Source organism: Haliotis asinina, chromosome 3 (assembly GCF_037392515.1).
Source record: "Haliotis asinina isolate JCU_RB_2024 chromosome 3, JCU_Hal_asi_v2, whole genome shotgun sequence".
NCBI lineage: Eukaryota > Metazoa > Mollusca > Gastropoda > Lepetellida > Haliotidae > Haliotis > Haliotis asinina.
In genome coordinates, this window is record NC_090282.1 from 30,831,344 (window position 1) to 30,844,402 (window position 13,059).

The following is a 13,059-nucleotide window of genomic DNA, read 5'->3' on the forward strand; positions in this document are numbered from 1 at the left end:
ATGTAGATATATGTAAATATATGTTAAATTCAATAAACAACCCAGATGTATGAGACATTTAATTTATGAACATACAAACAAAGGGATATGTATGTATTTATATTTATGTATATTTATAGTAAAGCAGACAGTTGTTCAGTCAGTGATATTTATGAGGATGGAAGCCTTTTGACAAAGAAATGGTACAATCAGGCCTTTAAATATATGACAAAATTACTGGCTTCATATATAGATATATACTATAATCATCTAGTATTACAGTATTTCGAAATTTAAGTTTCTTTTCACATTCATTGATATTAACCAGGGTAGCATCTACACTTATTTCCATGTAGACATTCATTAAGTCTACACTAATGTCAGTAAAGATTTCCAAATTTTTATTTCTTAAATCATGCTCTTTCAAACATAATTAAAGATAAACTTCCCCTAAATTTAAGGTAATTTCAACTGTATAAATTCTTGCTCTTACTCAGTCTGCAAAGAGCACTAAGGTTGAAAACGTATATAAATCACTGTGACATGCAGTCAGCATGTATCTATAAATAATCCAGTTTGTATGTTCATTTATAATATGTCAATAAATATGTAAATTATGTTGGAAACACGCCCATTTATTGGTGTATGCATGTTAGAAGCCTGAATTAAAAATTGGATCATACTTCAATCACCGGCACACAATAGCTATCAAACGTCAAACAGATCTCCTTGTGTGGGGAAGGCTATAGGCAAATCCCTTGAAGCAAACTGTTGTAAACACATAGATGCAGGTTATCACACTCATGTTGTAAACGTATGTCGATCTTCAACATAAAAGTCAACACAAGGTATGTATTTCACACCATCTGGATCAAAGATTACACGCCTGCCTAACAAAATTATTTTTTTGTAAAGAATCATGTCCCTCCTTTCATGTCGAGTGTGTGTATGCGGTGACCAATATATCATATGACAGATATCGAGAGGGAAAGGGTTGCTGTAGTTTATTATAGAGCACTCTGGTGTTGCAGTTCATGGTGCTATCAATCTATGAGGAGAGACTGTCACTTCTAGCAGTCTGAATGTCACACCGGGAAAAGTCGATCCAAAATGTCCGTAGTGGAAGCTTGGTGCTATAATGGGGTGTTGTTATACTGCTGAAATGAAGGTATTCACTAGCACTGGCAGCAAGAAGGTGTCCTGTATGCAAACAGCGTGGACATTCACAACGTTAATGTATTTTCAAATGTCGAAGGGACGAATGTAATGTCTTCAGAACGTGCTAATGCTTTGATAGAAGAGTCTCAGCCAGGCAGAGGGTAAACTTAATGTGTGTTTAGTGTGGAATGGATCATACGGCTACAAAACTTCCCCACCACTCTCTAGCATATCCCGGCTAACGCAGTGAATCGGACCTAGATTGACAGACTCCTCGCTTCTATACATGAGGAAAGTTGTGATTTCAAATATCACAGGGGTTCCTCAATATCCCCTCTGATAGGATGTAATAGGATACAAAGAGACTCCATTTTCCAGAGGTGGAAGGGTGTTTGTGTATTTTACTGATGTTTTGTGTCAAGTTACTGATTGTTTCAAGCCTAGGCTTCTTGTGCACTGTTGTGTCCTATGAACTGTCCAGCTCCTTGATGCTTCCAATAATAATGATAGTAGTTCATATAAATTTATAATTGCTGTCTATATGTGTAACATATTTTCTCAGCTATTCAGTGATAATAATGTGCTTTTATAACATATTTTGTGGTGAAATATTACTTTTAGGATTCATTATAGCCTGCATGTATATACAACTAATAATATATGTTACTTTTACTTATCCTTTGTACAAGCTGTTGTGAAAAGGTGTTACAGACAAAGCCTGGTGGGTAGATTATCATGAAAATATCCCTTTTAAGTTTATCTGCTTAAGATTAACTTTACCTCTACCTTGGACACATGAAAGTGGAACGTCTCAGCTTTTATCTTCACTGTTGTATATTGTATCAAACTGTTGATAGGATACAACTTAAATCAGATATATCAATGGTTATAACCAATTTATGATCATGCAAAATTGCCTGAATGTTTACAGTAATCCTGTCCCTGTGCCTCGGTCCTGATTTATTGTACCCATAAATCCCTACAATCCACCCCCATTACTAGGAATTTGTCCCCACCCACTGTTATGCCTGTAGAATGTGTGGAGCAAGGAGAGGCTTGTATGTTTTAACAGCGAGAGAGGGTACATTGATACACAGCAGAGGAGGCTTGCCACCGGCTAATGATATTTACCCCTGTGAGGTTATTTAATTGTCCGTCTTCTTCCAGGTGAGCTCACCGGGTTGGCCGACTATGACGAGGAGTGTTGAGATGAGAGGATCGGAACTCTACTCTGGATGATCAGTGTTGGACAGGCGTTGGGACAGACTTATTCAGGTTTAGTCTCGTGCTCGGCAGACAGGACACATAATGAAGTGAACCGACTCAGTGGATTGATTATTACCTGTGTGTTGGATTAATACGAGAACCAATGTGATTATAAGGCACAGCGGCTTAGATCTTTCGTAAACTGATGTCGCTGGTTAGTTTGACAAGTGATACGATCAGTGGCTCGTGATTAGTTTGGAAGGGGACAGCGGCTATGATGTTCCTGATCTGAAGAGTTACAGATGATGATAAGTGTGTGTGGTATTTCAGGGCCACAAAGTAACTGCTTTCATTAAAAAGATAGGAATCTGTCATCAGAGCCTTGAAAACCATCCACGGTTGGTTGAAAATTTGAATGCACTGAGCTGTACTTGTGACGCAGCGCAAACGTGGAGGAGAAAGGAGTTGTTGTGTACAGTGAAGGGATTATTGTTTGTTATTTTGTACAAGTTGTGATCAACAGTGTGATCGGTGGAGTTACAACTCAACAACAGTTACAACTAAAGGACTCATGATACAGACGTGAGTATAACACTTACCACTAGCCGCTAAACAAGTAGAACACTTTCATGTTTTATCGTATGGTTGGAACAATATATGTCTTATTACTATATTGTCAACAAGGTTATAAAGATAGGCTGTTTGGTTTTTTTTATCACTTTACAAATATAACAGTAGCTTTAGAAAAATCATAAAAATTAACCTCGTTATTATAAACAGTACTGAATGTGTTTTATAACGATAAGTGTAATTATTAATTGCAAATAAACTAGCAGGAAACTTGGATAACATCAAACTATAATGTACTATCACATTTTATGGGCATCTTATTTAAAAGGCATTCCCATGTTAAAACTGTTTTTTGGTGGTGGTATCAATTAAGTGAAATACATGTGTATTTCCAAATGTATATAATTTCCTGAGCGCCTCTGTCGTATAATGATAACACCAGTTTTACAATTCGGCCTGACACCAGTATAAGCACAGGCTGTCACAGTAGTCTTGTTGTCAGTCTTTGGTTACTGCTGATCAAACGTTCCAAAGCTCTCGGATTGAAACCATTGATCATCTGCGGTTGCCGAAGACGATCGGTAAGCATGCCTTCTCACACTCATGCTTAGCTGTGTTAAAGGGGCTGGGAGATGTGTGCAGCTTGCAGGGAGAGTTGACATAATCAATATTGGAGAGTTATTGATACATGAGTGTTGGTGTGGAGGTATGTGCAAGTCAGGGAGGATGTAGGTACTTCTGGTTGTATATGCTCCACGGTAAGTGTCAGCTTCAGGTACGGAGGATACGGAGGTCTACGATGGGGGTCTAGCTTAGTGACATCTGCTACAGATTAAGCACGGAATAATTACTGTAGTGTGCTCTGTCACTGAAGACACTAGCCTTTAGCACCAACACCATCACTTAATTCACACTGGACATTGTTTTAGAAATGAATCTGCATTTGTTTTTATTCAAACCATTGTGATAAATGGCATGTGTATGATCCAAGTGATGAGTAGTATAAAAGTCAAGTTTCTGTTTTCTAAAATACAGTGTGAGCAAACATTTGTGATAGTCTTTATTCCAGTTCATTTATCAGGTTGATTCAGATCCTATATGTTTGTAAATATGTGATAAAATAGTTAGCTATATCTGTTACAGCCCTTGTTCCAATTCATTTATCAGCATAGCTAAGACGTTTTATGCTAGTAAATATATTATGAAAATAATTATCTACATCTCTGATAGCTCTGCTCAAATTCATTTATCTGCATATTTAATACAACTTATGTTTGTAAATAGGTAATGAAAATAGTTATCTACGTCTGTTATGGCCTCTGTTCCAAGTCGTTTATCAGTGTATTTAAGATACCTTATATTTGTAAATATATGATGAAAATATTTATCCAGATCTGTTATAGTTTGTTCCATTTCATTTATCAACATAGTTAAGATGCTTTAAGTTTGTAAATATATGATGAAGATTGGTATCTGTGTTATAATCTTTGTTCAAGTTCATTTATCAATATATGTACATTTAAGATACCTTTTGTTTGTAAATATATCATGAAAATAGCCAAATATACCTGTTACAGGCTCTGTTCCAATTCTGTTATCAATATAATTAATACACCTTATGTTTGTAAATGTATGATGAAAATAGCTATATATACCTGTTACAGGCTCTGTTCCAATTCTGTTACACGCCTTATGTTTGTAAATGTATGATGAAAAAAGCCATATATACCTGTTACAGGCTCTGTTCCAATTCTGTTATCAATATAATTAATGCACCTTATGTTTGTAAATGTATGATGAAAAAAGCCATATATACCTGTTACAGGCTCTGTTCCAATTCTGTTATCAATATAATTAATGCACCTTATGTTTGTAAATGTATGATGAAAATAGCCATATATATCCCTTATTGCTTTTGTACCAATTAATTTGTCAGCATAATTAATATGCCTTATGTTTGTAAACATACGATGGAAATAGTCATCAGATTATTGATGTGTGTGGAGGGAGTAAATATGGTTGGAAGTTGCGATGGTGAGAAATGTAAACTTGAGTGTGATTACTAGGATTAGGTTGAGTTTGTGTCGGTGTGTTCGAAGTATTGATGGCTTGTCAGTGATTGGTCTTGTATGTTACAGAGAAGGAGTGCAGAGACCTCCTTCAGCCTGGATTACACCACAATCAACTAATAGTCCATGGAATAGGACCAGCACAAAATGAAAGAGTTAAACTCGTGTGGAGCAGAAAATCTCAAGGTACATCGATCTGTTGCTGCAATCAACCGATGTAATTTGGAACAGTTTCTTGTTTGCTGATGTGCAAAAAATCAGATCATTTGCAATTTCAGGAGTTGAAATAGTCGTCTCTAAAGGTGCTGATGACTGGAGTTGGTTCAAGTGGTCAAGAATAATATATCAATTTCGCCGTGACGGTTAACGTGAATTGTTGTATGTGTAGTAGACGCCGTTTGTGACAGGGAGGCAAGTCTAGCAAGTTATTCACAATTGTATGTTGGACGCAGGAATTTTCAACCAATGACCAGGATCCACTAACGAGCTTTTAAGCCATCAGCCAACAACTTAATGGAGAGTTAATAATACTAATGTTATACCAATAATGGCACCGGTGAAAAAGGTGTCTGTGAAAGCTTGGTTCCAGGATATGTTCTCTATCGTGCTATAATGGTCAGTTGGCGGATACGGATATTACCTTTGGACGTTCTGGTCAGTCTGGCGGCGCTATCATTGGTAGCCACAGGTAGGTGACGCATAACACCACATTGATACACCGACTCTAATCAAATGGATGCCCTCAGCAAACAGCATCCCTGAGTACACACTCTTCTTTAACCTTTGAGCTCTGTTCTTGCAACACAAACATGATATATTCAATAACTTTGGCACCAATTAGGCTATGCATGGATAGTGCTCAGTCGATCCTGATCCTTCTTCAGGCATCGGTGTAGCAATTTCTTTGGAGAACAAAGTACATTGTCAGTGGCCTCTGTGGCAGTAACCAATAGGCATTCTTTAAAGGTGCATGATCACAGATATAGTATCTTTATAAGTTTTTAATCTGGGATATATAGGTTTTGGAAATCCAATACCCAATTAGGGCATTTATGTCACTGCTTTATACAAAGATATCCGATGTTAACTAAAGGGTGCTTGCATCATGCATAATAGTTAATACCATATTGATTTGACCGTTCCCAGGATAAACTATGACAAACACATATCTGTATAAAAATGATACATAGCTCAAAGGAAGACAGGCTTTGGCTGTTTTAACAAGCTGCATGCCATTTTTGCTAGACAATCAATGTAGACAGTCAAGTGAATGATGTATCCCTATAATGATCTTGGAGAGTTACACATACACAATTGTCACATTACAGCTTGATTGTCCCGGAGAATATATCTCCAACAAACAACTTCTGTGGTATATTTGTAAATTTACCAAGCCAAAAAATGACATGTGCAGTAAGAATATCGTCACATTTTCTCCATGTGCAGTATCAAATATCCAGTACTGTTTTGTCTGCAGGAGAAACTGAAGTTCAATTCTTCACATGCCCAAGTCTTAAGCATTATAATATTCAAATGACGTTTGCTTAGTTCTGTGTTACAGTATCATGATCGATGACAAGGAATATCATGTATAATAACTTGGTTATTACACATGGTCTGTGTTATGGAGCTACTTCTTGTCTTTTCATAGTCATTATAATTACCAACTTCTAAATGCCTATAAAGACTCAATGTCAATAATGTTTTATTTTCAGAGGGGTTATCAAAATTTCTAACTTGTCATGAAGGACAAATAAAGAAAGATTTTTTATTATGGATAGTTGCATAAAGGTTCACATCAAAATCTCAGTGAGGATACAGATGTGTTCTAATTTATATAACATCCAAGAGAATCTGTTTTGTCTGATATTCAAGTGTGGGTAGTCTCTGATATTGAATTTCATGATTAGTAGTGAGGATGTTGTATTTAAGTATATTTTCCCTCCAAAATTATAAGACACACAATGGGTGAGTGAGTTTAGACGTATGCTGTATGTGGTGGATACTAGAACTGAGATTTTCACATTTTACCTATCTGGAGAATCAAACCCAGATCTTTAGAGTGACCAGCAAAAACCTTACCAGTTTGTTAACCCACCTCCCTAAGAAATGCAGCAAAACTGTTATTTGTTGTGGTTTGCAGCTGTGTTATAAGCTGTAAGATTTTTGCACGTGATTGCTGTGTTATTGAATTATAAAGTTGGTACCAAATGTGGTATGGTTAGGGAACACAAATCAGTCAGTTTTCTTTTTTACAGTGCCTGTGAAATGTGTGAGTTAGTAAATTGTGAAGTTGGTGCAAAAGGAAGATAGGTTAATAACTAAACTAGAACATTTTCCCTGTTCATTTCCTACCTGTGAAATGTGTGAGTTAATAAATTGTAAAGTTGGAACAGAGGAAAGATTGGTCAATTAAAAATCAGAACATTTTCCTTTCCTTTGTTACCTGTAATATGTGCAATTTAAAAACTTATAAACTTGGTACAAAGGCATGACTGCTTCGTAACAAAAGCAAAACATTTTCATTTTCATTTCCTACCTGTGAAATATTTGAGTTAATAAATTGTGAAGTTTGTGCAAAGGAAGGATTGGTTACATTAATTCAACCAGAACAGTTTTCTTTCATATGCTACCTGTACAATGTGTGATTGAGCCTGAGATTTCATGCCAGTTACATTAATCAATACTACAACTACTGGTCAAAACATGTCGCCATATTTAAATACAGTTTTGTATCACTTAAACTGGTGTAATGTCAATAGTACTACTAACTGATAAACACATTCATACAATCCCACAGTTATATATTTCATTTTTTATTCTCAATTCACATCTGAATGGAAAACACTGATTTTTTCAACAGACCAGTCTCATTTTCAAGCATTCAAATAAATGTTTAATCACTCCCCTAAATTTGCTTCTCTCATTCTGTTATGAATCCTTCTGTCTATAGACAGAGTATGTTGTCTCGATCCGGCACTAATCACAATAATGTAAGCCAAAGGTCTGTCATTGTTTCTACAGCTGATCATAAATCTGTCCATGCCAACATCCAATCACAGGAACACATCTTGTACTGAGACATGCTGAAATACAAATACTGTTCATTTGGTGCCGTATTGGCTTAGCGTCAGATTCTTCGTGAGAGCATATATGATACACATTTCTGAAAAATGAAGATGAAATATTGATCCTTTGGTCATGCATATTTAAGCATCTGTTTGTATGAATGTGTGATTCCAGATCAGGTTTTGTATTGTACAATGAGAGATGCTGTGTAAATGTACATTGTACTGTATCCATATTTGGTTTTACTATCGTGGCAGATAAGAGACAGCCTTTTTGGTTCATTCTGCCGAGCAAGGTTGGCTGGTTAAAGTAAATAGGGCTATTTGCTGCAGGCACTTTAGTTGATGCAGTTTGGTCCTCAAAGCCTGTTTGTTATATTTTCGTTGCTTTAGGTGTTGACAAAACCATTATCTGGGATGTTGTAGGATCCTGTAGCATCATGTTCTGTCGATTATCTAATGGGTAAAATGAGGGGGAGAATTTGAACAATGCAGGGACTGTCAGTGACCTTTGATTTTATGATGAAACCAGGTTTGGGAGTAACTTCATTCACAAGTTGTAGATGAAATAGTGGACAGATTTATCAGTTCATTGATGAGGACCGTCAGTCTACTAACACTTACTGAGATGGTAGATTGGGCTTTGTTAAGTTAGTTATTGTTATGTACCATAACTCACTGACTCACTCACTCACTCACTCACTGGCTCGTTCACTCACTCAGTGACTCACTCACTCACTCACTCCTAGCCACAAGGCTCATGTAAAACATAAGGTCATTGATGTGTTGGCAGAAAAAAAGCAAAGAACCGTTGTCCTACTGTTTCAGAATGTAAAAAGTGTATCATAAATAAATCTGGTCATTCAAGACTTGCTAAACACCATGGCGCCATATATCGGTGAAACATTCCCCAGCAGAGTATTGCATGCAAGTGACAATGCCCTTCAGCTCTAGGTGAAGAAATCAAAGATATAATCAGCTCATAATTAGATCTTCCCATGAAGCACCTGGGGTTTAACAGACCAGGAATAACCTATACTCTTAAGAGGTCACAATCTGACTCAGTGGTCAGGCTTCAGGACTTAGTTGAATATATCAAATTTATTTCAAAGGATTATCTACATGGTTAAGTAGACACACTACCTGCCTGGTGAGTTGACAATGAGAGAAGTGGTTAGTCAGCGCTGGTTGAAGATGTTAAAAATGATACGTGTTGTTACCCTGCCTAGAACTTAGCATCCAGGTGATAAAGTATCTGAAACTCGGTTCATACAGGGCAGATAGTACAAGTTTTTGTTGTTGATGTCTCTTCATTTTCTCAGCTGGTGTTGTATTTATAAAGAACATCTGGTTTATAATGACAATACACGTTTTGTTAAAGTTTTGCTATTTTCATGAAGCTCATGTAACACATGTTGTATCACTTTAGGCATGTGACTTTGTTTGAATTATGCTTCTTTTAATCTCACAGTAAATGGGCATGTGAAGATCTGGGTTAGAATTGATCTTCAGTAACCCATGCTTGTTGTAAGAGCTGACTAATTTGATCTGGTGGTCAGACTCACTGCCTTAGTTGACACTTGTCATCATTAGAGTGAAGGATAGAGGTTTGATTCCCAACATTGGTACAATGATGGGTACAATTTGTGAAGCCCATGTCAGCTGAAATATAGCAAAGTAAAACTATACTCACTCACTCACTCACTCACTCCAATTTGATAAAGTGTAATGCCTTGCAAGTTACCTCAACACTAAGGCTGAATGAAAGAAGTGAAATGTTTCTTGAACATGGGCACATCACTTATTTGTATGCGTGACAATTTTTTATTGCCATTTGTGAAAAAATAATTTTGACTTGGCCACGTCCCGATCATTCATTGGTCCACCACAAGAATGAGTAAGAGCAAGTGTCACTGAATCTACACCTCATTAACACATGCTAAACTTCCCAAACCATATTTCTGAGAGGAAAAAATAAAAATGTATTCCTCCTGCGTCACTTCTTTTTTCTATCAAAAGTTGAAGATGAAGTCCTATCGCCCTGGTCACTTTTGAAAAAAATGTGCCCAAGAAACATGTAATTTTTTTATGCAGCCTAATGGTTTCATTGCAGATTTCATAATTGCTGCTTCAGTTTACATCACAGACAGTACTCCCAGAATGAAAACCAAACAACCAGGCAATAAGTCAGCAAGAACCCCCAGATATATAAATATACCAGTATATCTCCACACTTCTATGATTCAGTGTAGTCAACTTCTGGTTCCTGTTTCTAAGATGTTACAGCCTCATTAACTCTCACAGCAGAGATAGCACCCTCTCATCAACTATTTTAGTTAAAACAGTTAGCTTCAGCACAGGTGAATAATACGCAGCTGTAATTACAGGAATATCATGAAACTATGGCCAAGCAAGACAGCTGACTACCACTGCCTCTGGCCACTGAAATACCTGACTACGCACGCATGTACGCACACACTCATCCATACACACATATATGCAAGTAGTTTTTAAAAAGATGTAATAGAGCGAGAAATATTTTATTCAGGAATTCAGTTACCAGATATTGTCAGTTCCCTATTTTCTTTATGTTCCTGGAATTTGATACAGGTTTGTCACTGATAAAACACAATGTTTTCATGCATTGAAATGATGAATTGCTTGTTTGATGTTTGTTTTGAGGTTTTTGTTCTTTTGAAAATTGTTGAAATTAAATATCAGTATATATTTTCCATAAAGATTTTTGCTGGGGAAATAGACGTTGTAGTTGATCAAGTACTTTTGTTGTTATGGAAACAGATAATACAAGTTTTTGTTGTTGATGTCTCTTCATTTTCTCAGCTGGTGATGTATTTATAAAGAACATCTGGTTTATAATGACAATACACATTTTGTTAAAGTTTTGCTATTTTCATGAAGCTCATGTAACACATGTTGTATCACTTTAGGCATGTGACTCTGTTTGAATTATGCTTCTTTTAATCTCACAGTAAATGGGCATGTGAAGATCTGGGTTAGAATTGATCTTCAGTAACCCATGCTTGTTGTAAGAGCTGACTAATTTGATCTGGTGGTCAGACTCACTGCCTTAGTTGACACTTGTCATCATATCCCAGTTGTGTAGATCAGTGTTCATGCTGTTGATCACCAGATTGTCTGGTCCAAATTCAATTATTTACAAACTGTTGCCATATAGCTGGAATATTGCAAAAACAAACTTACTCAAAGTAAATGGTACCAGGTAGGCTGTAGAATCATTCTCACTCACTCACCCACCCATTCATCTGCACTGAAGGAACTGATAAACTGCCATTTACAGTGAAGACTTTCTTTCACAGACTGGCTCCAGTCAGTATTTGAGTTGTGTCATCTTAGTGTGAAAAAAATGGTTATTAATTGTATGTTTGACACCCAGTATCATTGCACAGGGCAGAGCATTAAACAACATGTGATTTCTAGACAAACAGCGCAAGAATAAATTGCTTTGATTTTTAACTTGTGTTGTAACGATGATAGTACAAAGGCGAGCATAATTAGTTTTGAGCAGAGGGGGTCACATTCAAGAATCACAGACAGAGAAGGTCAAATTTTTATTGACTTAGGGAAGTCAACCAATGGAAGAATTGTTTTATCATTCAGATGTCTTGAATTTTATGTAAACTTTTAGCAAATCTTGTTTATTCTGCTGCACAGGTTTATAGCAAAAAATGTACTTTTAAGATCGTTGGGTCCGCATGTGGGTAACTGGTGTGACTAGGAAGAACTCTGTTGAAAGAGATCATAGGCTTTGAAGATGATGGATGTGTTTAATAAAAACGGAGGCATCTTGATAAAATTTCATTTGGACCCAAGTACTCTGTAGCATGACATTGATGTATATTTGTTGATCAGGGTCTTAAAGGCACACTGTCAATATGAATTCATCATGGAGAAACATGAAATTCATAGTAGTTTGTAGAGTAATCGAGAGTAACTGTTTTTAGTGAACAATAAACACATTTAATTCCCCAATAGTTTAGGCCTCAGTGTTAAAAATACAACACAGTTGACAAAAAGAGCTTATGATAGCCATCAAGTCAAAATGTTTTTAAACTGAACAATAATTTGCATTGTCAGTAGAATATCTGACACCTTTGACAAGATAATCCCAGGTTCAGATGCACAAAGCACCTGTAGCCCTGTGATAGTTATAACACTATTATGAACTGCTGTCAAAGCTCTGTGAAAGTGTTATGGATCCTTGCCCTGTGTAACACTTTTTATATCCATTATGTTTATGTAGAAATTCAAAAGTTTTACATCTAATCTTCTGAGTCAAAAACTCATATAACAAACTATTTTCACTCAAACTAAATATGCTTTATGGTTCAACTTCTTTCAACTTCACAACGTTTCGAGACAGTTCCTAGACTCTTCGTCAGGTGCATTTTTAGTTTGATTCCACCAACTTCTAAATGCCTTTGAAACAACTGATATTCACTCACTCACTCACTCACTCACTCACTCACTCACTCACTCACTCCAATTTGATAAAGTGTAATGCCTTGCAAGTTGGAGTCAGACATAATCAATATTTGGCAAAATTGAAATTTTGTCATAAAAAACGTGTGTAATTACAGCTGGAGTTGATGAATAATTGATCTACACTTCATTATCTTGAGACTTAGTTTGATGTTTTAGACAGACACATCTAAACAAATGTGACAGTACATTTCAAAAGCACTTTGGATGAAAGAAAATTAGATGATTAGTTATTTTTTTTTTAGACAGAACAATTGTACAGCACCAGGTGTAGGGCACATCAGCTAATATTCTTAATATTCTAATGTTCTTGAAGCATATAGTGGTTTTTTTGACAATCTATGAATGAGCCTCTATTTACTCAAATTATCTATCCCTCCATGCAATGTTGTTAAAACTTATACTGAACAGTAAAAGAAACGTTTTGAACAAATTAAATCTCATAATAATAAGTCTTTCATGTATGTGTATTCTATTTTTAACTTTGA

At 36.1% G+C, this 13,059-nt stretch overlaps 1 protein-coding gene across 1 annotated transcript in view; it reads left to right on the forward strand.

The window, feature by feature from the left end:
- Positions 1 to 2,324: 2,324 nt before the first annotated feature.
- Positions 2,325 to 13,059, forward strand: part of LOC137277793 (zwei Ig domain protein zig-8-like) — a 105,035-nt gene continuing 94,300 nt past the window's right edge. Inside the window, exons 1-2 of the mRNA XM_067809725.1 lie at positions 2,325 to 2,925; positions 5,052 to 5,670. Coding sequence (XP_067665826.1) covers positions 5,595 to 5,670 — 76 coding nt within the window. The 5' untranslated portion in view covers positions 2,325 to 2,925; positions 5,052 to 5,594. The remainder of the gene's footprint in view (positions 2,926 to 5,051; positions 5,671 to 13,059) is intronic.